At 37.7% G+C, this 25,916-nt stretch overlaps 5 protein-coding genes across 6 annotated transcripts; 2 read left to right on the forward strand and 3 right to left on the reverse strand.

Annotated features, from left to right (window-relative positions):
- Positions 1 to 1,292: 1,292 nt before the first annotated feature.
- tspo (translocator protein) lies at positions 1,293 to 3,277 on the forward strand. Its single transcript, XM_030133901.1, has 4 exons — positions 1,293 to 1,452; positions 2,036 to 2,211; positions 2,319 to 2,457; positions 2,545 to 3,277. Exons 2-4 carry the CDS (start codon positions 2,039 to 2,041, stop codon positions 2,716 to 2,718), a joined length of 486 nt encoding a protein of 161 aa, XP_029989761.1. The 5' UTR covers positions 1,293 to 1,452; positions 2,036 to 2,038; the 3' UTR covers positions 2,719 to 3,277.
- A 288-nt stretch (positions 3,278 to 3,565) lies between these two features.
- Positions 3,566 to 5,034, reverse strand: uqcc2 (ubiquinol-cytochrome c reductase complex assembly factor 2). The gene is made up of 4 exons (XM_030133900.1): positions 4,829 to 5,034; positions 4,295 to 4,369; positions 3,804 to 3,870; positions 3,566 to 3,730 (listed from the first exon to the last, which is right to left on the reverse strand). Exons 1-4 carry the CDS (start codon positions 4,964 to 4,966, stop codon positions 3,624 to 3,626), a joined length of 387 nt encoding a protein of 128 aa, XP_029989760.1. The 5' UTR covers positions 4,967 to 5,034; the 3' UTR covers positions 3,566 to 3,623.
- Positions 5,035 to 6,604: 1,570 nt separating this feature from the next.
- On the forward strand, positions 6,605 to 7,791 carry c5h1orf74 (chromosome 5 C1orf74 homolog). Its single transcript, XM_030133899.1, has one exon. The coding sequence runs from the start codon at positions 6,905 to 6,907 to the stop codon at positions 7,694 to 7,696; it is 792 nt and encodes a 263-aa protein (XP_029989759.1). The 5' UTR covers positions 6,605 to 6,904; the 3' UTR covers positions 7,697 to 7,791.
- A 2,089-nt stretch (positions 7,792 to 9,880) lies between these two features.
- Positions 9,881 to 12,425, reverse strand: sirt4 (sirtuin 4). 2 transcript variants are annotated; one of them, XM_030133898.1, is made up of 4 exons: positions 12,299 to 12,425; positions 11,428 to 11,909; positions 10,371 to 10,668; positions 9,881 to 10,263 (listed from the first exon to the last, which is right to left on the reverse strand). In XM_030133898.1, exons 2-4 carry the CDS (start codon positions 11,907 to 11,909, stop codon positions 10,111 to 10,113), a joined length of 933 nt encoding a protein of 310 aa, XP_029989758.1. In that variant the 5' UTR covers positions 12,299 to 12,425; the 3' UTR covers positions 9,881 to 10,110. The 2 variants fall into 2 exon arrangements, with proteins under 2 accessions (XP_029989758.1, XP_029989757.1); XM_030133897.1 differs by having other exon boundaries at positions 10,371 to 10,665; positions 11,425 to 11,909.
- Positions 12,426 to 14,512: 2,087 nt separating this feature from the next.
- sxph (saxiphilin) lies at positions 14,513 to 25,864 on the reverse strand. Its single transcript, XM_030133896.1, has 17 exons — positions 25,569 to 25,864; positions 24,356 to 24,519; positions 23,574 to 23,673; positions 23,321 to 23,497; positions 21,538 to 21,700; positions 21,383 to 21,447; positions 21,051 to 21,208; positions 20,740 to 20,926; positions 20,498 to 20,646; positions 20,322 to 20,412; positions 19,268 to 19,318; positions 19,006 to 19,188; positions 18,764 to 18,911; positions 17,996 to 18,078; positions 17,723 to 17,907; positions 15,021 to 15,207; positions 14,513 to 14,937 (listed from the first exon to the last, which is right to left on the reverse strand). Exons 1-17 carry the CDS (start codon positions 25,621 to 25,623, stop codon positions 14,894 to 14,896), a joined length of 2,190 nt encoding a protein of 729 aa, XP_029989756.1. The 5' UTR covers positions 25,624 to 25,864; the 3' UTR covers positions 14,513 to 14,893.
- Positions 25,865 to 25,916: the final 52 nt, after the last annotated feature.

The raw sequence follows: 25,916 nt of genomic DNA on the forward strand, positions 1-25,916 counted from the left end.
ACGGAATAACCTCTGGCATAATTCTGTACCAATCAAGATCAGAAACAAACTTTATCTTTACATTGTTCTGTAACATGCATTTTTTTAACCATATTTTACCATCGTCATTTTGTTAAATCATGCCAAAACACACATTAATTTATAACATTTCTGTCCTTCACAGGGCTTATGTAGCCACAAAATAGGAAAAAAGTACTGTGTGCCAGGTTTATAAAGCTTTGACACAACACTGTGGGCAGTACCTAAGCCAAATTCTTGTAAAATAAGTGTGTAGAGCAGGGGTGGCCAACCCTGGTCCTGGAGAGCCACTATCCTGCATGTTTTAGATGTTTCCCTCTTCCAGCACACCTGAAGGTCATTATCAGACTTCTGCAAAGTTTGATGATAGGCTTATCATTTGAGTCAGGTGTGTTGGAAGAGGGATCCATCTAAAATATACAGGATAGTGGCTCTCCAGGAGCAGGGTTGGCCACCCCTGGTGTAGAGGGTTGAAATTACTTTTCCCAGATCTAATGACTGTAGGTGGACCCAGTACTTTTCAGCAAGTTTTTCTTTTCTAAAATTTCTGTTATTTCAATCTAAAAACATAATGGTTGTCTTATAGAACAACCTTCAGACACAACAGAACATGCAAAAGCCCAAAGTTTGCCAAACACCTCTGAAAACCTGAGGAAAATTTTTGTCCCATTTGTTATTTTTCATCTGTTGTAATGGTTATTTGAATGAATGAATGAATGAATGAATGAATAAATGAATAAATAGTTGTTCTGGCAAAAAAAAAAAAAAAAAAAAAAAATTAAAAACAAAATGGGTGAAGCATCTTGACGTTTTTCCACATCTTTGCTGTCTACAGACCAGTCACATTTACAGGTGTGTTTTACAAAAATAAAATAAAATAAAATTAAAATAAATAAAGTGAATAAATAAGAAAATTAATGTGTCTTGATGTCTCTCCTCATCTCTGCTATTTGGAGTTCAGTCACGTCCACAGAAGTGTGTGTTTTCCAAATAATAAATAAATAAATAAATAGGAAGGAAAACAAATGAATAAAGAGTAAAGTGTCTTGCTGTGTTTTTCTCATCTTTGCCGTCTACATTACCGTCTACGGAGGAGTCTGTTTTGCAAGTAATAGCCTAAAGTTAATCTTTGACCTTTATACTTAGTGAAACATACTAAAAATTGTTTCCAAATAACCTTCTAACCGCCAGGCCTCGAGCTACTGTTTTGTCGACCAATCGCAGCTCAGTACGCCGTGACGTCATGGCGTATGTCTGCGCGTGGTTACCCTGGGAGTGTCAGGAGTGAAGTGTTTACTGAGCACGCTGATAAGGCGGCCCTGCCCGTCCTACTGCCTTATATCACGGAACAGCAGCATGACTGAGGCTGTACCGTAGAAGAAACATCAGCTGAACCCGACATTACTGAGAACCCGAACAACTGACAAGTGGAAGGTGAGTGACCGTGAACATTACACAATGACTTTACGTCAGCTCACACCGGTTCAGAATGTAGATAATTTCACAGCTGATACTTCAGGGATTTTACTGCCGAAGGTTCAATAATTTGCCTCACTTCCTTTCCATTTAGGATAAACATGCAACTCATAACTGAAAACTACTACGTTTCCTTCGTTAATAAAGTTATGTAACACATTTGAAACCATTTTTTGAAAACATATTGGAGAAATAAAGGCAGTTTGTCTCACTCAGTTCAGTGTGTATTGCAGGAAAGAAGCAGTAGTTGTTTGGTAGCCTGGGTCCAGCACAATATTCATTCAGCCACAACTTCTATCACAATCTGTTTATGCTTGTCTCTCAAATATTAGCAGTTATGGCCAAAAAATAGTGTTTTATAAGGATACACAGACACAGAATGTATTTATGAGCTTAATTTTAATACAACACACAAACTATATACATGGAAGAGCCAAATGTGCATCCTAAAGAAGACATCTTCACGACCCTGTTGATAATGTCACCATTTGATATTCATTCTGAAAAGAATTTAACCATGCATGTTCTCCTCTTGTATCAGAACATGTGGCTGCCTATGATTGGATTCACAGCCCTGCCCCACCTCGGAGGGCTCTATGGGGGCTACATCACACGCAAAGAGGTAAAGACCTGGTACCCAACTCTGCAGAAACCATCATGGCGACCACCGAATGCAGCATTCCCAATAGTGTGGACCTGCCTGTATACTGGCATGGGGTAAGCACCATTATGAGTCTCTGAGGCCTGTTACAAGTATTTGACTAATGTTTGTGACAGTCTGTCCCTTTCATCCTTATTTAACAGATCCTTTTTCAATCCTGCAGATATAGCTCCTACCTGGTGTGGAAAGAGCTTGGAGGTTTTACTGAAGATGCCGTGGTTCCATTGGGTCTATATGGACTACAACTGGCTCTGAACTGGGCCTGGACTCCGATCTTCTTTGGTGCACACAAACTGAAATGGGTGAGCATTATTTTTTTTTTTACTTGCCGGAAATGAAGGAAGTAGGACATGTAACAGTGTATTATCAACACTTTCTGTTAAATGTAGGCCCTGGTGGAGATAGTGCTTCTCACTGGGACTGTCGGAGCCACCATGGTGTCCTGGTATTCCATCAGCCGTACAGCCACCCTGCTCATGGCGCCCTACCTGTCATGGCTGTGCCTTGCCACCTCCCTCAACTACTGCATATGGAGGGATAATTCTGAGGAAAAAGAGGAGTAAAAGGCAGCTCTTTGCAGTTTAATCAGCTACTTTCATCTTGAAAAGCATCTCAATAAGTGCATTAGAATCTTGACAAATACCGCTCAGATCTTTTTTTCCTAAAACTACAAAAATATATTTTTGTTTCTGCAGTTTCACCGCTTAGTTTGAGTTTTAGAAGCAATATTAATCAAAGGCCAGTTAATGTCTGTACACAGTATAGGTTGCGTTATATAGAACCAAAACAGGTAATTTAGATAGTTTCATAGTTTATCCATCAGTTTATGCTTCTCCACAGCACCAGTGCTACCATCAAATTACACAAACATACAACCTCTTTCTGTCATAGACGAGTATCTGATTTCTAAAAGTACAGCCAGAATATATTGGATGAAGGATGGAATCACTGTCAATACTTTTTCATGTAAATAAATTAACTGCTGTTTGAGTTTTTGCAATAAATTTGTGTGTGCTTTCGTAACATAAAATTGCATTTATGTCTCTTTAAACGAAGATACTTTTTCTTTTGTACAATTATTTTGTAGTTGTTTCTGCCATGGCAATAAAAAAATTTTTCATTTGAACTGGTGTTATTTCCACACTAGTCATCTAAAGTCTCACGTACAAAAAATATTTAGCAGTTTTATTGGTTCCTAATTTGCCATCCAGTGTCAAACTGTTAATATCTATTTAAAATGACTTATCACAATAGACCTAAGTGAAACTAAATATCACCTCACAGTGAAGGAGTTTGTTTTATTTTTCCCTCACTATATGTATCACCAAAGACAGTCGACACAATTCAAATGTGTGTGCTAAAAATAGTCTGAAGATCAACACTGGTTTATGAAAAGAATGTGACCATGCATCAAGATACCAATAAACAGCTTTATTTCCATACACACAATGAGACAAAAAGAACAATATTATTTTTCAGGAGACTTTTCTGGAACATCTTCTGGCTTTGAGGAAAATCTCTGCATCAGCGTCTTCCACAACCCTTTTTTTTGTTCGTCCATTTGTGTCGCACTCCCTGTAACATTAAAATCAAGTGTAAACAAAAGTACACTTCATGGTTAAAAACGTACATATTATAGGATCCATACCTGTCAAAAATACTTTGCATTCTTCCACTGTAACCCCAGTAAAGCTTGTGTCTCTTACACGGGGGAACTGTAATAGAAAGGCAACATAAATAACCACACATTTCAATGGGAAGCATTCTCCATGTTAAAGGGTTAAGTAAAAGGCTAAACTTTACCTTCAATTTTAAGCATTTTGACTTACAAGTTATGTGTCCAGCACAATGAAACTGACTAAACAACTGCATGTCACTAATGTCATTACAAATCATATTCTCAAGGGATAAACATGACAGATAAAGACATATACTTTATTAGAATACAGTTCTCTGAGCATCCTCCAGCAGACAAAAGCAAAAACATGCCCCTGAGCTTGGATACAGACTTGAGGCAAAAAGTTAAAAAAAAAAAAAAAAAAAAAAAAAAGGGGTTGAGTACACAAACAGTTTCAATATATTTTAATGTGTAAACCGTTTGGCCGGCACATGACATTATGCATGTGAATATATACTTACTTTCTGTCTGTATACGTTGCCGTTAATGCGGGCCAAACTTTCATATATTTGGTCACACTTTTCTGGATCTGAGATCTGTTGGAAAAGTCACAGTTTGTCATTAAGCATGTAAATCACATAAAAAGGAACCACATATTGGTAACTATTGTTCATTGTTATTTCGATAATTAACATATGAATAAAATCTGAAAAGCGGTGAGTCACAACAGCTATATTGAACTGTGATGAGGTGAAAGGTTAACTGGCATACAAATGAAAATTAAAATCTATAGTACTTATAACTCGACACATCACACAAATTACACAACTGCCTCAAATCAGTGTTAAGATTTAAAGTAGATCAATTTAACTACATATAAAAATTAAATATATCTGCATGACGACCAGCCATAATAAGTGATAATATTTTATCCACAGGTATCAATTATCATTCAGGGCAATCAAGGTCGACTCTTCACGGTTTATCCTTAGCTTAGCTTGGTTTGTTATGTAGCAGGACGGGTGTCATGCTAGCTAGTTAAGCTAACTACATACCTGTGTGCTTTCACCCTCACGGAAAGCCGCGGCCACCCTCTGCCTAAGAAACGTCCCTAAGTCTCGGCCCTTTTTGGACTCATCTCTCGGCCATTCCTCACACAGCTTAAGGAACCGACGGTACCGAGTAGCTGACATTTTGGACAGGGACAGACAAGCGGGTTTAAGGATAACTCGTAACTTTTGGGCTTTATCGCTCGCCGTACTGGTGTTACATACTAACTGTTCCCCGTTTCCGCTGTACCTCATTGCGGCTGCTGTAGTGACACCACACGTTAGCAAGATGAGCGCAAGCAACGGCAAAAAGGGCTCCTCTCCCTCGTCTGGAGTGGTGGAGTGGATTAGTTCAGCTTGTCGGTTTGCAACAGATAGAAACGACTTCAGAAGGTGAGTTAAGGTTGATGATAAAACTTTAGTGTGACTTGAACTGTGTGGTCGTTAGCTCGTTAGCTTATGTTAGCATGCACTGCGTAAAGAGATTTGCCCTTGCCTCCTCCAACCTGTGTGACTGTAAAGTACTACCAGCACCCGGGGACACTGATTCTGGAATAGACATTATGTGAAAATTGATTCGTGCTCAGTTTGGTCCTAGTGAAATGATGGAAGTAAACCAGCCTTGATCAATAGTGACAGACATGGGAATCTGATTGTACAATTAAGATTCAAGATTCAAATATTGTATTTGCCATTTGTGCATACATGTACACATAGGAACTTTTGTGCGGTCGTTCAGGGAGTCAGTTTTAAAGTTTATGGATATCAGTTTAAACAGTTACTAATGACATGAGTATGATCAAGTCCTCCGGCGATTTGTGGATAAGACTTTATTGATTCCACAGTGGGGAAATCCAAGTGTCTCAGTAGTATTTACAGTAAAGTAGGCAAGCAAAACAAAAGTACATAGTAACAAAATATGAAGAACATAAAAAGCAGGTTATAACTTCATGAGGAAATATTTATAGCCTACCAACAATATTTACAGCTGTTCTGTATTTTATGGGGATGACAGTGTGTATTGACACTTTGACACTGTATGTGATTTGTTTGACAGGGATAACGTTAAATATTTTGATTTTTTTCAGAAATCTTCTGGTCAACTTGGGTTTGTTTGCAGCAGGAGTTTGGGTTGCAAGAAATCTGTCTGATTTCGACCTAATGTCTCCTCAGCCTGTGACATAACCCCGCAGAAATATGTCCCACCATGAAGGAGGATGTTGAGGTGAAGTCATCTGTCTGTATATAATGCAAATAAGTGCTTTCTATTCATGTAAAATCCACCATAATGTGGTGATTATTTTTGTCCAGTTTTCATACACATCTGAGTCGACTCTTGAACTGTTTATTGTACATCATTCATTTATCAAGACAGGGTAGTTGTTTGTTTACCTGCTTTACTAGTTTCAGCTACTTCCTTTAGCCTTCATCAGAAGTGTCACAATGATGTTGCTGTGACTTGTCTTATAGGCTGCTCAGGAGGGTTGGCCAGACAGTAGCAACATCACTGTGACACTTCTGATGAAGGCTACAGGAAGTAGCTGAAACTAGGAAAGCAGGTAAACAAACAACCACCGCTGTCTTGATAAATGAATTATCTACAATAATTGTATGTGGAAGATAATATGAAACTCTACCAGTCTTGAACTGTTTGTTGTTTGTAGGAACGGTGCAGTGAAGTGCAATCAGTACTGTTTTTCTGTTGAGAAACTTTGAAATATGTGTAATACATTTGCAGAAAGTGGCTCATATTTGTAACTTATGTGCCTTTTTTTCCTTTAGGTGTCTTGGACTAACAACAAGGAAAACAATGGACATAAATGACCTGAAAACTTTGACTATAGACATATAACTCCACTTTTGTGTACAACATTTTTTTCATGTTGTTTCATGCTTGAAAACAAAAAGTTACAATTAGTATCACCATTCCTCCCCTCCTTGATCCATAAATTTTGAGTTGCTTTTAATTTAATTTTAATATGACTATTTTGTAATTGTCTGGAACAGCATCAGAAGCTTGTAACTGAAGTTAGTTTGGTGTGTTCGAGTGTTTGGACCTTGTGTCGTGTGATTAATGTAACCATGTCCGCACAGGAGCTCTTTGTTACAGCAGCTCATACATTTCTGTCTGCAGGAAAGAAATCCCTATCTATTCCTAAAAGTCTGGACCTTTTTGCTCAGGTTTTGGCTGTTGATTTAGGACTGAAACCATCTCTGCTCTATGACAGTAACAGCGCCACGGCAGAGCAGGTGCAGCAGTATCTGAGCTCACTGCAGTCTTCACAACTTGTGTCTAAATCACTCCTCACACTGGACTTAAATGGAAACACTCTTATTGTTAACCCAGCTACAGTCAGATTAAACATAGAGCAGCTGCTTCATGGTGACAGCGTAGCTGTGATTGATGTTTGCCACTCACTGGAGAAGCCCACCCTCTCTGAAACACTCAGAGGAGAGCTAAAGACGATTGCACAAGATGTACTGATCCTCCTGAGAGGGTGTGAACATCTGAGGGAGGCTGAAAAACCTCTGACTGCAGGAGACAAGTGTGAGGAGTGGAACCTGTGCACAGTCTTTGGTCTTTTACTGGGTTACCCTGTCACCTACTGGTTTGATCAGAACAAGAGCTTTGAAAACTGCCTGTCTATGACTCCCCTGTCGGTCACCACAGCTTCAGCCACATGGCAGGTCATGGGCGAGGGCCACAGGTGTCATCTGTTCTCCTTCAGTATCCCGGCTGATTTGCTTGTGGACACGCAGTGCAACCTGAAAAACTGGAACGTTTGTCTTCAAGAGAGATTTCAGCAGCAAAATGTCCTAACAGATCTTACTGTTTGTCAAACCCTGGTCACACTGCCCTCAGTCTGTTTATGATGCAAAGTGCATTTTTTTTTTTTCTTTAAAATAAACTTATGATGTATGTGTATTTACTTTATTACTCCATTAAAAACCAAGTGTAAAAACCTGTTTATTTCTGCTTGAATTCAGATAATCTACTTCAGTCTTAAATATCATTTTTGCATAAACATATGCGCCTCAGAGGAAAAGTCTGTGTTAATTTGGAATTTGTGAGGTCTTGCCTAATATTTTATCCATCTTTTACTTTCTTTTTTTGTTAAAGTAAGTCAAGCTCTTATGGCTGTAAAGAGGTTAAGTATTAGGTGGAACTTCATAGAGATCAGTTTATGTGAGGTTCACTCTGTCTTATAAATATTAGTACATGCAATAAAATTTTAATGCCTCCAAAAACGTGCTAGAACAAAGAGGTACTACTGGACCAAAGTTTGTCTTCAATCAAAAAAAAATGTAGCAAAATTATTCACTGCAAAGAAGTACATATCTTTGTGCTTTACTCCTTAGTCAACTTATCAGTGTTATTTTTTAATTGTGTATCTCCAAGATACAATATAAAACAAAAATATATATATAAAAATCAGTTTGGCCAAAAGAAGGATACAATGATAGAAGTATTATGGAATCTTTTTACTAAGAATTAAGAGAACAAAGGACCAATGATGGTAGCAGCCATCTGTTTCAGTGAATTAAAAGAACAGCCTTTATGTTCTTAATATTCATTTAATACAAATCAAATTTTATTTATATAGTGCCAAATCATAACAAAAGTTATCTCATGACACTTTACATATATTTACAGACAGCTTATGCTTCAGAGAATTCTAGATAAATCAGCATGAACTATTAGAATTTCAAAACCTTATATTTCATTCATAACTGACAGCACATTTTATTCCTGACCAGTAAATTTATTTACAGCTACAGTTTAGCTGAAAACACATTAATAACAAAAAGTGCACCATAGTACCCCTTCAAAACCATCCATTTACAGTCTATTTATCATATTTAACATTTCAGTTCACATACTACATTCACCTAGCGCTTCTTCCATACATGTTTTATTTCACAAATAAGGAGACAGTTAAAATTTGTGTTAAGATATGCCGTAGTAACTTAATTACATATTAGGGCTGTCAAAATTAATGCATTAATGTAGATTAATCCATCATCATGATTCATCTGATTAAAAATTTTAACGCAATTAATACATCTGCAGCACAGAATGACTCTGAACGTCTCTGGCAACGTATTTCAGGCAGTTTGTCCAAGTAGAGTTACCGTCACGCATGTGCAAATGGGCAGTTGTTCCAGTAGTGACAGGCAGCAGAACCAACTGATAAAGATGGAAGAAGCTAAACAGCATGTTGGCCCTCTGGATGGAAATATGAGGACAAAAAACCCCAAGACATAACAGTCGACTGACTTAAAGTATTATACGCACTCTGCAGGAAGGAAATTTATTTTTACCAAAGCACTTCCAGCTTCAAATACCACATTAATGTGAAGCATATGTTAGTAAGGGATTCTGCTAGCACTTCAGCTAATGCGTCACCCAGCTTGCTAAAAACATGTTAAGTGCATATATATTCCCTTCTTTCTTGAGTCTGTTTGCTCATTCAAAATGAAACACGATTAATATGGATTAAAAATAAATTATATTTAATCGCGATTAATCGAAATTAATCGATAGCAACCCTATGACTAATCCGATTAAAATGTTTAATCGTTTGAAAGCCCTATTGAAAATATAACTTTATTTTATACAACATAAAATCCCCCAAACTCCTTTCATTGCATATGAATATGAATGTACTTTTCTTTGTAAGCTCAAGTATTCTCTTTAAGTAACTACAGAATCAGTATAAAGATACTGAATAAAGCCTGTAAAGACAAATATCAGGGTTTCTCTCTGTTCTGTCTCGTCATTTTGTAGCCTTCAGCTGTTAACATGAGCTTCCAGACAACACACATAATCTATTTATATTCAACCATAACAGCTCTGTCCAGGATTCTGTGCTTCAGTTTGCCCTGACAGCAGTTCAGATACATGTATGTTACCTGACATTAATCTATTGTGTTGAAGAGTTAAATTTCTAAGTGAAGCATATTTTCTTCTGAAGGAAACACTTAATTTACATTCTCTCATTCAGAATACAATAGGTGAAATAAAAAACACAATTTCTGCTTTTTTTAAAAAAAAACAAAACCAGTGAGAACTCCTGAAGTGTGGATGATCCAATGTAATTCAATATCATGAGCAATGAAATATTAGTCTGGGTTGTTTTCCAGTAGACCTGTGTTTCACAAAAAGTGCTGTATAGTTGAGATACTCATCCTAACGTTGCTTTTTGTTACCTGTTTAAAAGTGAGGTAGTTGTAGCAGTTTTTTAACCAAATGGACACAGAATTTACAAACTCCACATCCATAACAGTCAGAAGGGTTGAATAACTGATAGTACTTCACCACAGCGGCCGCTCACTTTCAGCTCAGCCAAGTGGTCAGCCCTCGTGGGTCCAATGTTTATGATAGCGACAGGGATTTTCCTGTCCCTTGCTGCCAGTAAAAACCTGTATCCTGAGTAGACCTGGGAGGAAACAGACAGGGATGCAATTCATTTAAATGCAGAAGTCCAAAGAAATGAATAATCTTGCTGGAAATGATTGTTGTGACCATGCATTTTAATGAACTTACCTGCAAAGAAGACCCCACAACAAGCACTGCATCAGACTCTGCTAGTCTTTCATGCACAAAATTTACTGTTGCTTTATTTACATTGTCTCCGAAAAACGTAACCTCAGGTTTCAGTATTCCTCCACATTCCTCACAGGAGGGAACTCTGAAATGCAGAACCTGCTCATCCTCCAAGAAGACATCCCCATCCGGTGCAACGGCACCAGCCTGCGCACTCCACTCTGGGTTTAGAGCTAGAAATCGCTTCTGGAGCTCCTCCCGTGCTGAGATGGCTCCACAGCCAAGGCACATCACCCTGAAAACAAGAAAAAAAAAAAAAATAGTATTTCATCTGTAAACAACAGTACAAACAAACCTCCTGTACCAAGTAAATTACTCCTGTTCTTTGTACAGAGGTGACACCAATGGCTATGCACGGGTCAGCCATAAGATTCTGACCACTGAAACCAAAGTGGTGTCAATGTTGATTATCTCACTACAATGGGACCTGTCAGTGGGTGGAATAAATCAGGCAGCAAGTGAACATGCAGACCTCAAAGTTGATGTGTTGGAAACAATAAAATGAGATGGGAATGTCCTTCCTTAGTCCATTTTTGGTCAGTACTAACCACTGCAGACCAGGAATACACAACAACACCTACAGTTGTGGAGATGCTCTGACCTGGTCATCACTATTATTATATGGACCTTGTCAAAGTCACTTACTTACTTCCATTGCTCATTTTGCTGCTTCCATCACATCAGCTTCGAGGACTAAATTTTCACTTGCTGCCTAATATATCCAACCCAGCAAAACATGCCACTGTAATGAAATAATCAGCATTAACCACTTCTGTCTATGGTCAGAGTTTTATGGCTGATCTGTGTATGTTCAACTATTTCAGTACCAAGGATGGTTTTGATCAACTTTGCTACTATTTGGCTGTGTTTTAATGATTCCTAATGGCATTTTTCTGTGTTTCAAGCTACATATTGTCTCAATTAAAACTTAAGTCTAGAAGAATAAAACACACATATACAATCATTCAAGAGAAATGTGGCAGGTTTTTCTCACCGATGGGTACAGCCGTGGAGCTCAGTCAGTCTTTTGTGTCCTGCTTTTGAGTGAAGGGCATCCACATTTTGGGTGACCAGCCAGTGCAGCTTCCCCTTCTCCTCCCACTGCTGCAGAACCCTGTGTGCACAGTTGGGCTGATGGGAGGAGAACTGCGGCCATCCCACAAAGTTCCTGGCCCAGTACCGCTGCCGGGACTTTGCACTGCGTACAAACTCCACATGCTCCATGGGCCGCCTGTTGGTCCGGGCATACAGACCCACACCCTCGGAGCGGTAGTCAGGGATCCCCGACTCGGTGGACAGTCCAGCCCCGGTCATAACGAACAGGCTTCTGGCGCGGGACAGGAAGTCCTGCAGCCGTTCCAGGTAGTGGGCATCCGTGGAGCTGCAGGCTGGGACAAAGTTCACCACATCTGCAGGGACAGAGGATGCCCTGCTTCCGGACGGTGTGTGCAGTGTGAGGGTCCGCCATGGTACTCTCATCTGCAGTAGGACACACACACACACACACACACACACACACACACACACACACACACACACACACACACACACACACACACACACACATTTCAGTTCCAGCACCTGTCACTCTGCGAAGGTGAATGTTAAATGTCATTGGGCTAAACATTAGCCATACAAACACATAGCTACTATAACAGCTAGTTAGCATTACCTTATACCAATGAGTTTAAGCAACATTAATGATAACACAGCTGTAATATATGAACAAAAATATGAGAGAAAAACAATGTAACTTAGCAACAAAAGACTCAAAGTTTGTCTGGATAACTATTAAAAGGCACATATTTCGTCTGACTAACTACAAACCTGTCTCTATGCTAGGTGGCTAGCATTCTGAGCTACTGTACCTTATTTGTTACAGCGGTTGATACAGTTTACCGTCGGTAGAAACCGAGTTACAACGTGTCATCAGCTGCACAAGTTGAGTAACATGCCAAACCAGCACAGGCTGATATAACATAGGAACTTTTACCTGTCACAAAACCAACAACAGGAAATACTCGATTTAATGTAACACCAAGCACGAAGCAGATGGGTTCTGGGATTTGTAGTCAAAGGCGTTACTATCGCTGTTAATAACTTTACATAAAATCAATGGAAAATTAACAACAGTTTTTATTTCCAGTCTTTTTTTTTTTTTTTTTTTTTTTTTTTTTTTTTTTACACACACTGCATATCAGTGCTGAGCTTTGTAAAGCCAATTAGTTATTACTTATTATTATTACTACTGCGTAATAACGTAATATTCAGCTAAAAGCCCATGTTCTCAAAGAGATTACTCTACTTTCTGTGAATTTTTTTTTTTTTAAATCAGAATTTATTAAAAGCACCTGAATAATTTAACAGTTTCACCCACAGTTTTGAGTTATCTGACAAATACAACTATATCATAAATAAACACACATTTTTAAAATTCTTGTTGGCAGTACAATGCAGTTATATTGTATTGCCACTATATTGAACAGGTATTCTGCATTGCCACAGAGGAAAGTATGGTCACAATATAAGGCCATGGGTCTGGCTGTTGTGGACGTTATTCCTGGTGTCTTAGACAAAGGTCATGACACCAGACATTGTAGAAAGAGGTCCTGACACCTGATGTCAAAGACACATGCCATGAGACCTGACATCCTAAACCCTGAAGACCAGACCAGATGTTACAGACACAGGTCATCAGACCTGACATCACAGGCCAAGACCATGACATGTTACATCACAGACACGGTCCATTAGACCAGAGGTCACAGACAAAGGTCACGACACCTGACATCATAGAAACAGGATGTGACACCTGATTAAAGGCACCTGAAATACTGAACATAGACAGTAAGACAAGATGTTGTAGACACAGGTCATTAGATCTGAGTCATAGATACAGGCCACGTGTCCTCATGTCGTAGACAAAGAACATGAGACCCTGTTATACAGCAAACCGAGGAAACACATTCTACCTATGGTGATTGTGGGAGAAGTGATGAAGAGTCTGATGGAGGAAGCAGAACAATACACAGTTCAGTCAGTTTTGTTTTGTCTTTATTCATTTTGGATTTGTATTTAACTGGTGTGGTGTGTTTCTGAATGTGTTTTAATAGACCATTTTAAAAGACAAATTTCTGTTTTTTTTTTTTTATTTTTTTTTTATTTGGAACAGACAATAAAGCATTCTATTCTATTCTATTCTATTCTATTCTATTCTATTCTATTCTGTTAGCAGTGAAAAAGATTAAAGATCATGCAGTTTAAACTATATGCCAAGGTAATCTTGCTGCAGTTACTGTATTTGTAAAATATAATTTCAACTGGGATTAATTATGTCAGAGGGTCCAGACCAGTTTAGTGCACTTATATGGAAGCATTCTGGTTCATAGACATACAGACAAACAAAAATATGCAGATATTTCAGAAACTGTGACTTAGTCAACCACAAACCAGGTTGAGCTATAACCTAAATATCACATTACAGTCAAAGGTTGATGTCTCCAAGATTTATGTTTTATCTATGGGCTGAAATATGTACCACCAGAAGCTGAATTTGAATCATGAAAACCGAATCTGAATTGTATAATTTGAAATTGAATTTATTTGTTTTGAACTTAAGTCCAATAAACTTGAAACTGAATGTAAGATTATGAAATTGAATTCAGTTTTTCTGAAACTATATTTTATTCTCACTGAAAATTCAACTCTTTATATTTTCACTTTCAGTTCTCACAATTCAGTTTCAGTTTTCTGTGACAGACAGAGTAGTAGTTGAGGGAGAGCAACCGAGCGCAGATACACAGGACTCCTCTTTGGCCAATCAGCACCTATGTTTTTGAGCACATAACATATTAGTTGTCAAGGAAACGGAGGAAGAAGTGCTTGTTGCCCAGAGGTGTCACAGCAATACAAAAGCCACAACACAACACAATAAGTTATAACGGAAGTTCTCCCACAACGGAAACGGGTGGTGACAGGAGTGGACTCTGTGACTGAGTGGGTAAATCCTTGTTCATAAGTTTTAAATGATTGCTGTCACTAATGAACAATGCCGATACTTACCATTGTATTTCTGTATTTTGCCATCTAGCCTCGGGCTATTATAATAACTATACAGTTAATAGTTAGCAATGTACTTAGCAACATTAGCGAGCACTGCTATGGAGTGAATCCAATGAAAGTAGGGCTTACAGGCTCATACCACATGTGAATGCTATCGTTATACTCTCATTTTATTTTGTCGGCAAATACACTAATATTATCAATGAACTGAAAGATGCTTTCACACACAAACCTTCATGTTACATCTGTATCCCAACAGTATTATTTTTCTGTTCCAACATACTTGCATCAGTGCTTTAATTGATATCAGGATGATACAAGGGATGGTTTGCAGGCACTAAAACTGGCCAAAAAAACAACAACAATTTGTAGCAAGCAAAACTGCTCCTTTAGTATGTCCTTTAGAATATGCTGCACACGTCCTGGTTGCAAAACTCCAAAATATCTGTTGGAAAGAAAATCATAAACATCAGCACCATGCAGAGTTGGATGGTTTATATGCTGTGATGTACTTGACTGTGGTCATACCAGAATGTGTGCAGTTGAAGACAGTTTCTAAGTAATTGTAAAACTCTTCTCCAAGGATGGAGCGGTAGTCCATGTGGCTTGTGTGGACAAAACACTGAGTCGCATCTTTGAACAGCAAATCGCTTTCTCCATATTGGTGCGACTCAAAAAGCTTGAAGTCTGCATCTGGGCCAGCTGCTAAAGTTTCCTAAAAGAGTTTAATTAGTTAAAAAAGAAAAAAAAAGACATGTCATTATGTGATCACAATGAGAAATAATCTCCTTGTGTTTTTGGCATCAGCTGAAATGCATTCATTAAACTTTACTGATTTTGGCTACCTACAATGTAACCTAACCTACAAAATAAGATTTTTGAATATTAAGTCACAATATTTTCAGAAAAATTTACAAGAATGGAGTAATTTTTCAACAAAAAAGTCAAATGTTAGAATACAAAATGTAGGGCACCTCCTTAAATAATACTTGAACATAGATTTCATGAATAATGAAATACTCAGGTTTATGGGCTCAGGAAATTATGGACTGATACTATTTAACTAATTCGAGTTTACTTGTAGAAATACAGCTATTTTTTTATATTTTATGTTCCAATAATACAGTAATATTATAATTTGTGTCTTGAAATATTACATTATTATTGTAATATTTTATTTTTTGTTGTCAGTGTGGTCATTAATCCTCCTTCATAGTGAAATACTGTACTTAAGCACAGATTTGAGGTACTTGTAGTTCATATAAACATTTCATTTTATGGAATTTTATATTCATACTCCATTATATCTCAGAGAAAAATGTTCTTTTTACTCCACTACATTTTCCTGACAACTTTAAAAACTTTTCAGATAAATAAATTTTCATACCTTCTTGTTAGTGAAAATCACACATGTCCAAATGTGTTGAATTTGTCTAATCATTGACTTCCTCTTCTTCTGGTAAATAAACATTTTACCTAAAGGAGAGGAAGACTATGACTAGACAAAATCAACATATCAACAAACAAGTCTCTGAGTTTCATAGTTCTCACAGAACAATGAAACTACAAACACAATATTATAGAAAATGATGCACTGCTGTAGATTTAACTATCAGTATTAAAATAACTTAAATTACAGCCAATTTTCAACACATACAGCAGTAAAACATATCATACACATAAATTAAGGAGTAGATGAATTCAAAAACATCATCTCATAGGGACCATTTTTCTCTATTTTACTTTATTACACAATTTTATATTTGCTAAGTAGAGTTTTGAAGCAGTACTTTTTCTTGTAGTAGAGTATTTTCAGTTTGTCATGAGTACTATAGGAGACAGATTTGGGCTCGGTGATGTAGCAGCTACGTAATGACGTATTTTCATTGGATCACGTGGTGTTGGTGACGGTAGCAATTCGTGATGTATATCACTGGTTCACTTTAGGTGGGGTTTGGTAGTGAGTGGGTGATGGGGGAAGCTCAATTTTTGCTGACTGCTTTGTTTTGTCCTTTTAAGTATATTTTCTTGTCATGGATTAACTTAACGCCAATGAACTAAATCACAAGATGTTTTAATGCTTGGATGTCTGAAGAATTTTTTGTGATACAAAATAAAGGAGCCTTGTTTAAACCCTGGATTGTTCTTTGGACTGAGGTGCATCGGGCAGTTTTCCCCACTTCAGCTGCTCAGCGACATGAACTTTATTAGATAGTCGCCAAAAAGTACTTTTACTTACTTTTAGTACTACAAATGATTCAAAGACTTTTTCAATTACTGTTATCTACCTACTATACCTGGTACAGGCCCCACTGTGTCTCTGCGAGGAATCAATGTGATAATGAATGAATAAATGAATGAATGAATGAATTTATTTTTGGTTTGTACATTAATTTATCTCTACTGTTTCTTTCTTGGTCTGTGACATGCTTGTTTTTATTCTGTATATATATATATATATATATATATATATATATATATATATATATATATTTACACTTTTCTTTTCTTTCTTCTTTTAAACTGTTTTGCAGTACGCACCACTAGAGAGTTGTCTCTTTTAATTTTGTTGCACATATGTATAATGACAGTAAAGGCATTCTATTCTATTCTATTCTATTCTATTCTATTCTATTCTATTCTATTCTATTCTATTCTAATCATTGCACTTAGTACAATAGTTATAATAAACATAAAAATCAAAAAAGGAATAGGCTAGAAGCAAAAGCTTATTTTTTGCCTATCCTTTTCACCTGATACACTGCTTACATTATATTAAATGTGTACAGCATCAAGCATTTACACCATAAAAAAAATCAACAACAAAAACATATCTACCATCTCAGTTCAATATTCCTAAATGATTTTAAGCTTAAGGCATTTTTTTAAACTTTGTCAAAGGAGTGAATAACTTAAATTCATCATTAGGTCCATTCCATAATTTCACACCCACAACCCCAGTCCATCTAGACTTCACCTTTGTCCTCACTTTAGTCCATTCACAAATGTAAAGATCTCTGAAATTATAATTACTCTCTATTAATTCAAAGAAATCATGAATGGTTTTTGGGACAGTTATCCCTCATCTTCCATATACCTATTTAGAAATAATTTTTTATACCTCTTTTTCAATACATTTATGTTTGTACTTTCCTTTATGTCTTGCTCCAGACTGTTCCACAAAGTCACCTTGCAGCTTGTTATGCACATACTTTGCATTTCCAACCAACCTGTGACTTCATCAGGAAGTCGTACACTCGTGCTGTGAGCACTGGCCGTGTCATGACGGTGTTGGGTGGGATGACACCCAGATTACAGCTCTCCCACTCCGACAGCGGGGCCCGACGACCATCCCCACACAGCAGCTCAAAGTCTGCAGAAGTCCATCCATCTGCCCAGCCGGTGGCACTCAAACCTCAGGTACAACACGACAAAATCATGACATGACAGAGCGCTGAGTGGCCATGCATCAGTGTGGTAAAACTTTAGGTTGTGTCTCTTACTGAGAATGTTGGTCTGAAGATTGTGTTGCTCGAGGAAAGCCACTTCTCCATAACTTTTACCACTTGGATCTCCCACCAGACACCTATGAATGATCAGTGTTGTAAATGGTAAACCCTAACCCCCTAACCTTAACCCAGTGTTTTCCAACCTTGGGGTCGGGACCCCACGTGGGGTCGCCTGGAATTCAAATGGGGTCACCTGAAATTTCTAGTAATTGATAACAATAAAAACTTACCAGTAAAAGATATGGTGATATGGTGAGTTGAGAGAGACAATCCCAATACATAAAAACATGACAAACTTTGAAGCTGAAACTGAAGCACTGTGGTACTGTTTATCTTTCAAATGTTCATTGTGGTCGGTTTCAGATGCTGCAGCTCTTTCATAATTCATAGTTTGACTTATTGTTTGTTCAGTATTAATTGTCAGCCTTGTAAATCCAAGCTGGACTGACTGTACATATCCTGACCAAGGAAAATAAAATTCTCCCTTTGTGCAGTAATCTACACCTGGCTTTTCTGCCTCCATCCATAATAATAGACATTATATAGACTAAATGTCATCTAAAATTAACGTTTATTTGCAACATAGTATAGCAAACTATTACATGACAAAAACAAATTAATTTTAGCAAAATAAATGTCTCCATTTTGATTGTCTGGGGTCGCCAGAAATTTGTGATGTTAAAATGGGGTCACGAGCCAAAAAAGGTTGGGAACCACTGCCCTAATCCATAGATAAAAACTCTGAAAAGTCATCACACGTACCTTAAAGCTCCCATGTTGCCATAGTAACGCTCATTATGGTTTTCAGCACAGCGTTTGGTTGCAGCCTCCCCAGTGCCTCCCATACACACTTTACACAAATTCCCCCGGGCACCAGGAAGACAGCCTTTCCAAAACACCTCGCTGTACACTAAGAGAAGAGTACAAGACATTTAGAGGAAAAGCAGAAGCTGAAACAGGCTAAAGCTGGAGTGAACTGCACCATTAAACTTCTCATGCAGGACCTTGGTTTGGGTCACAGGGTGAGCTGCTGTTCCGATCCAGGCTCAGTGTGTATCTGTGCGGCAGCAGCCAACCTGCAGGACTGTACATGTAGCTGTGACAGGAGCGCCGGCCTCCCAGGTTCCCAATGAATATGTTTCTACTGGAGCGTTTGGCCACTGCCACACCTACTACTGAGGGCAAAACTGAGGAGACAAAATACATACATTGTCTACTAGGGTTAATGCAGGTTGATTATTTACTGAAAACATTATTTTATTTTACCGTCTGTTTCTAAATGTGTTGATCCTTCAGCAGCAGGTACACATCTTTTTCCTGGTGGAGTAAAAAACAAAACAGAAGTAACTGTAGATAGCTCTGTATCCCTTACTGAGAAAAAGAACTCCCAATGACAGTATTTTTTTTAATTACTCTGTCAGGCCTTTTTAATATGAATAATTCAATTTTGGAATATTAACTGAATAAATTACTAGCATGTGATTAATAAAATTATTCTGTAAATACTATCATCTCATACCCAGTTAATTAAATGTCATCAAAAATCATTTCAGAAATAATAAAGACTATGAACTGATAATAATTCTAGAAACAGACAGTAACTGTTCAAAATAAGATGAAAACTGAAATATAATTTTAATTTACTTTTGTTAAATCATGTTTGGAACTAAAACAATTTTGTTCTCAACATTCCTGTAGAGATAACTGTTTTGATTCCTTGCATTGTTTTTCTATTTTTCTCTTATCCTTTGATGTTACTAACTTTTGTCAGTAATGTTCAAGATTTCTGAAATATTCTCTCTGAATAGAATAGAATAGAATAGAATAGAATTATAAGTAGTAAAATGAAATTAAAAATTTGCTATATCTGATTAGTGCAATCTCAAAAAAAACAAACCCATAACATAAGCATAAAACCAATAAATAAAAGCTGAGTCATTGCCAAGACATAAATGAGTTACTGAATAGGGACTGAATTACTGAATAATAATTCAGTTACTGTAACATATTGAATATAGTACAGAAGAATATAGGCTGTAAATAAAATGAGAAAAGTTTGCGCATGCATTTGCATTCACACTTCACAGCCCAGGGAAAGAAACAGTTTTTTGGTGAAAATCTTTGAGATTATAACAAAAAAAAAAATCCTCCTGTGGACAGGTGTTGTGAATTAGCATTTATACACGATATGTAGTACTTTTACATGATTGGATGTTTGTCATTCCAATGCTACTGTTACTTATACATAAAATACAGTTCAGCCTGTGTTTGGAGTTTCATATTCTGAGGATATAGGCAGGTAAAGAACATGGTTCCTCACCATAATACTCTGTCACAACAGGGACGAGGCCACATTTCCCTGCGATGAATGAGTGAGTGGCATCAAGTGAAACAGCATCCACCTCATCCCTCTGTAGCAAAGTGCATCAACCATTGAGAGAAAACACACGTTTGGATTGCTGAGTTTATAAAACATCCTCTATTTAGACGACTTGCCTTAATTTTCTCCACACAGTCCCCCAGTGAGACGGCTCTGACACACACCAGTGGGTCTGACTTAATACTCAGAGCCCACTGCTCACACTTCTTCTGTTCTGCGTGGCTAATGCAGCACCATCGGACAACACTGTCCTCCAGTGAGCTTCCTGCATGCACACAAGTTCATTTATGCCATAGAATCCTAATTAGTTCATGTTGAATTTAAACTTTAACAGCTACATACCAATGAGAATAAGCACCTTCATGTCCAAGACCTTTAAGGAGTGCAACATAATCGAGCCCCAGCACCTGGCTGACATCCATGTCTTCTGCTAGAATTGCCAGTTTATCTGTTACATCCTTGAAGAGAAGGTCATTTTCTCCAAAAGAGGATGAGTTAAAGAGTTGGAAGCGTTCTCTTTCTTTTCCTCTTTTTCCAAACAGCATCTAACCTCAATTAAAAGGCATGAATGATTATTTAACAAAAGGACAAATGTAGACACGGAGCATGGAAATGATGGAGAGGGTTTTTGGTGGGACAAAAAAGAAGACAAAACAAAAAAAAATATACCTGCGTAGTCACTAAAAATTTGCGAGCAATCTTGCGGAAGTTGAACCTGGTGACCATGCCACTTCCTGGACCACGTCCCAGATTACAGTTTCTGTAGTGACTGAGAGGAGCTTGAGTACCATCTGTGCAGAGCAGTCTGAAGTCATCTCTCCCATCCTCTAAGAGAAGAAACAAAATATACAGCAAGAAAGAGAGTGAAAACAGATGGTTGCAGTTGTTTTTTTCTATTTCATCATTTGTCAGAGAAAGAAAATGTTACTTGGTGAAATATGTTTAATTGAAAAGTAGAACACTGTAAAATAAAATCCATCTGTGATAAAAAAGAAACATACCTTCAATACTTTCCAGAGCTAGATGGTCCACAAATGCCACATCCCCTGCTCTGCTGCTGAGACATCTGAGGTAGACAGATTGGTAGTAGAAGTGTAGAAATGTACTCTACTCTTTTCAGTCATATGATCTGAGATGTTTGTTGATCTGGCCTGACCTGAGGGCCCCTTGGCTGTTGTAGAAGGGCTCATTATGTGATGTTTCACAGTGGTAATTCTTCTGGCGAATGTAGGACTTTTGGCCTTGGCACAGCGCACACAGAGGAGGCGCCATGGCAGCAGCACCAGGAATACAACTGGCACTGAAAAACATACCGACATCTACCAGAGAGGAGGAAAAACAAGGCAGGGCACAGAAAAACCACAGGGTCACAATGAGTAAAATCATAGTGCATCTGCAGGAGAAGTTACTTCTAAAACCATTCACTATTTTATAAAATGTAGATGGAGTCAGAAGATGCCACCTGGTCTTACATCAAGACCAGTCAAGCAATGTATTTTACCCTGTTCTTTTTTTTTTTTTTTAACATGTTTATCTGATGCAATATTACATTCAGTTGGCAAATGGTCATGTCTTGAAGGTTTGTCAGAAAGTTTGTAAATTAATTAATTTTTTTTCTGCAAACACTTTCATTTTTTCCACTAACTTTGTTTTTTCAAATGGAAACTTCTATTGATTGATTAATATTTGTGAATCCAAATGGGGGGGCATTGTCATGAAGACACAATAGGTCTGGTAATCTCATTCCTTTAGAGACAAAAAATGGTTGTTTCTTTGGAGTAAACATCTATTTAAATGAGTTCAAGGTAGTGTTTCTGCACTGTTTTCATCTGAGTCTGGTTCTGTTGGCGCAGAGCAGGACATGACCTGGATCTGCCCGTCAGAACCAGCCCATAACCTTTGTTTCATGTGTCTTTGTGTTATACAGCTCTAGAAAAAAATAAGAGACCACTGCAAATTATCACTTTCTCTGATTTTACCATTCAAAGGTATGTGTTTGAGTAAAATGAACATTTTTGTTTTATTCTCTAAACTACCGATAACATTTTTCCCCAATTCCTAATAAAAATATTATTTTAGAGCATGTATTTACAGAACATGACACATGGTCAAAATAACAAAAAGACAGTGTTTTCAGACCTCAAATAATGCAAAGAAAATAAGTTCATATTCATTTCTAAACAACACAATACTAATGTTGTATCTTGTGTAAAGTTCAGACATTAATATTTGGTGGAATAACCCAGATTTTCAATGACAGCTTTCACATGTCTTGGCTCTCCACCGTTGCTATTGAATGACTTTATGCAGCTCCTGGCAGAGAAATTCAAGAAGCTCAGTAATGTTCCATGGCTGTGACCATCCATCTTCCTCCAGAAGTTTTCAGAGTGGGTTCAGATCTGGAGATTGGGCTGGCCATGACAGGGTCTTCATCTGGTGGTCCGTCATTCACGCCTTTATTGACCTAGGTGAGGACAGGAGCATTGTCCTGATAGAAGAACCAGTCCTCAGAGTTTGGGGACATTGTCAGAGCAGAAGTCCAGCAGTTTTCAACAGTTATTTTTTGATTTCAACTACTTTTGCAGTACTAATAGGACTGTTTTTGCCTATTGTCAGAAGATAGTGATGGCCACAGTAGTGGTTTTTATACTTCTCCTTCTTAAATAAGACATAGATCAGGTGTTTATTCAGTAGAATAAGGTGTGCTTGTGTTGGAATTCAGCAGACACAGAAATGGAATGGCTGTCACACATGCAGACAGGCTGATTTCAGAGGAAATTGCAGTGGTCTCTTAATTTATTCCATAGCTGTATATTTGAATGTTGGTGATTTATTTGTGTGCTGTCCTGTCTGTTTTTGTTACATAAAAATTTACAATAAAATGAAAAAGCGGGACTGGGACAGATCACACTTATTGCTGTTGGTGATGTTATCTTTACCCTGACTGAGCGGCTGCTCCTTGGACCAGCTCAGGTAGTTGCGAGACAGTAGGAAGCCAAGTGGAAGACTCCATCCAGCCGTCCACCGAACCCCGCTGTGACAACTTCGGAGGCCCTGCAGGGATCTTATGTCCAAGCTGCTGTTTCTCACCACAGCCACAGACACTATGCAGCCTCCTGCAGGTTTTAACACAGATATGACTCATATACAGATGCTGAAGAGGCATAATATATCTCATAAATTTAACTTTACCATCAGCGTATATCTCTTTGGCAACTGCAATGAGGCCAAACTGCTTCACAGCAGAATAAACTTCTCCAGCATCTAGTGTCACTAGATCAGCACGGTTTGCCTAGAATAAAAAAAAATATAAATGTACTGAGAGAAAGAGGATCCAGAAAATACACTCATAATTACACTCACCAAGATAAGGTACAGATGGGAGAATTAAGAATCAGCATCTTTTTCATTTTCAACTGTACATTTCAGTCCCATTTGTTTTTTCCTCATTTAGCGACCTGGTTTCAGAATTTGACCTTTGTCTTAATAAATCATTGAACATGTCATCTGTGGTATGTCTTCTGGGTAGTATCAACCAGAAGGACCAAGGTTAACCACATTTCTTTAGATACTGCAAAACATTTGTGTATTTGAGTCAATAAATGAATGAATGAACAAATAAATAATTTCCATACATTTTTTCTGTATTGCTTTTTATTCATATATTTCTAAAAATAGTCATTGTAACTTATAAATAGACTTAAGGGAATTCCTGAGTAGCTTGAAGACACACACAGGTTGTAGCACACTTACTAACATAAGCAACATAACATGACTAATGTAAGCCGAGGTACCTGATATTTATACAGGAAACATCATTTGGTCATATATTTGTTTTCTATTTTATTTTTTTAACTTCATTTATTTAGCACATAACAGTTTAATACAATGTTGATTTAAAATATAAAAGAAAAAAAAAGCATACAGATTTTTGCAGTAATTGCAAATGTGACCATGGCGCATGTGAGTCTCACCCTGATCCTCTCGATGCAGTCACTCGTGCTGGATGCACGTATGCAAGAAAGTCTGGCAAAAGCTGTCACAGCAGCTGGTGGCAGGACAGCCACTAGAGCTTTAGCCAGTTCTGCACACTTCCTCTGTTCAGGGTCTGACAGTGTGCACCACCTTATCTTCTTGGCTGTAATGTGAGGAACAGTTCAAACAACCTACAGCTTTCACTCAGAGGATTAAGAAACATGTAGTGCAGAATTTCGACACAAATTTGGTGACTGAAAAATTCCTCTTGACCAGTCTTGGGTTTTTTCTGTAGATCAGCTACCACAGGTGATGCCAGTACAACCAGCACCTACTCTTAGTCAGTAAATATTCCCTTAAAATGTGTAATAGTATGTACAAGACTGCCTTGCCGTTGACTTAGAAATGTTTTATTAAGTACTTGAAAATTTAACAATGACAGTGAACCATATACACTAGTACTTTAAGTGGGCTACACACTTCTTTCCTCAGAAGCTGGATTTTCCACAAGGGGGAGTTGAACCTAATTATTTAATTAAACTCACAATGAAACACTTCTCTGTGGTTCCTACCATGTCTTATAGACAGCTCAGTTCCTAATACTATAAATGCAACTTCATAATTTGTAACAATTTCATCAGTGGTCATAAGTATCACAGTAAAGATTGAGCCTAATTTAGTGAGAGCAATTTAGAAATGATCACTTAAAACTCTGTGCACAGATTTCTGTGAAACAGTAAGTCTGTATACCCATTTAAGTCCAATGTCAGTCTGGGCATTCTCTACATGTGTGAGTCATGTAGCATGTATTTACTCCTTGTCTAGTTACCAGTTATACCAGCTTGGTCATGCTCGTTTGCTATAACCTGAATAGTTCTGACAACAAACTGGACTGTTCACCTCCCAACCAGCATAAAACCTGTTTATCAGCTAATCACCAAGCTAAGTTTTGAAGTCAGTTTTGGTTGTACTTTCTATTGAGTGTTGCCTCTATGATCATTAATATTTCTAATAAATTGATTAGATGACAAAATATGCAAGCAACTTCATGTAAAACAATCAATTTATTAAAAATTGTAATGTCCACAAAAATAAATAAAACAGGGCAATAATCAAGAGCCCACAAAAGAAAACACATTCAGTGACATGAGACAAAGTTTAATGTTAAATAATGTCAAAATCCAGTTAAACCTGTTCTTCAACAGCACTTACCCCTGATGCAGGACAAAAAGATGAAAAAGACTAAAGCAGAGTAAAGTCCTCGCATTCTGGTCTGCTGTACAGATCTGAGATGATATGATACGTCTCATGCAGAACACAGACGCCTGTGTTTTCTATCTGTCTCAAGTCCCTGACACTCTGCATAGATTTTCCAAAGTATAACAGAAATGAAAGGCACTGGAACAGAGGAGAAATAGAAACACTATTGCGTAAGCACACCTCCTCGGAAAAGCGTAAAGTAACTTTTTGCACACATATGGAAAATATTTAGCACCAGCTGTCACAAGGACTACCCCCTATTCAAAGTTTTTGTCTATTAAGTGTTGTCGTATGCTTGAC

This window comes from Sphaeramia orbicularis, chromosome 5 (assembly GCF_902148855.1).
Source record: "Sphaeramia orbicularis chromosome 5, fSphaOr1.1, whole genome shotgun sequence".
Lineage (NCBI taxonomy): Eukaryota > Metazoa > Chordata > Actinopteri > Kurtiformes > Apogonidae > Sphaeramia > Sphaeramia orbicularis.

Coding starts and splice junctions, on each gene's coding strand:
- tspo (XM_030133901.1), top strand. CDS start 2,039: ATGTGGCTGCCTATGATTGGATTCACAGCCCTGCCCCACCTCGGAGGG. Junction 2,212..2,318: donor TGCCTGTATACTGGCATGGG/GTAAGCACCATT, acceptor TCAATCCTGCAG/ATATAGCTCCTACCTGGTGT. Junction 2,458..2,544: donor GTGCACACAAACTGAAATGG/GTGAGCATTATT, acceptor TGTTAAATGTAG/GCCCTGGTGGAGATAGTGCT.
- uqcc2 (XM_030133900.1), bottom strand. CDS start 4,966: ATGTCAGCTACTCGGTACCGTCGGTTCCTTAAGCTGTGTGAGGAATGG. Junction 4,370..4,828: donor GTGAGGGTGAAAGCACACAG/GTATGTAGTTAG, acceptor CTTTTCCAACAG/ATCTCAGATCCAGAAAAGTG. Junction 3,871..4,294: donor GCAACGTATACAGACAGAAA/GTAAGTATATAT, acceptor TTTCTATTACAG/TTCCCCCGTGTAAGAGACAC.
- c5h1orf74 (XM_030133899.1), top strand. CDS start 6,905: ATGTCCGCACAGGAGCTCTTTGTTACAGCAGCTCATACATTTCTGTCT.
- sirt4 (XM_030133898.1), bottom strand. CDS start 11,909: ATGAGAGTACCATGGCGGACCCTCACACTGCACACACCGTCCGGAAGC. Junction 10,669..11,427: donor GAGCTCCACGGCTGTACCCA/TCGGTGAGAAAA, acceptor TTTTCTTGTTTT/CAGGGTGATGTGCCTTGGCT. Junction 10,264..10,370: donor TTGTGGGGTCTTCTTTGCAG/GTAAGTTCATTA, acceptor GTTTCCTCCCAG/GTCTACTCAGGATACAGGTT.
- sxph (XM_030133896.1), bottom strand. CDS start 25,623: ATGCGAGGACTTTACTCTGCTTTAGTCTTTTTCATCTTTTTGTCCTGC. Junction 20,927..21,050: donor AATTTTTAGTGACTACGCAG/GTATATTTTTTT, acceptor AATTGAGGTTAG/ATGCTGTTTGGAAAAAGAGG. Junction 15,208..17,722: donor ACTTCCTGATGAAGTCACAG/GTTGGTTGGAAA, acceptor AAACTCTTTTAG/GAAACTTTAGCAGCTGGCCC.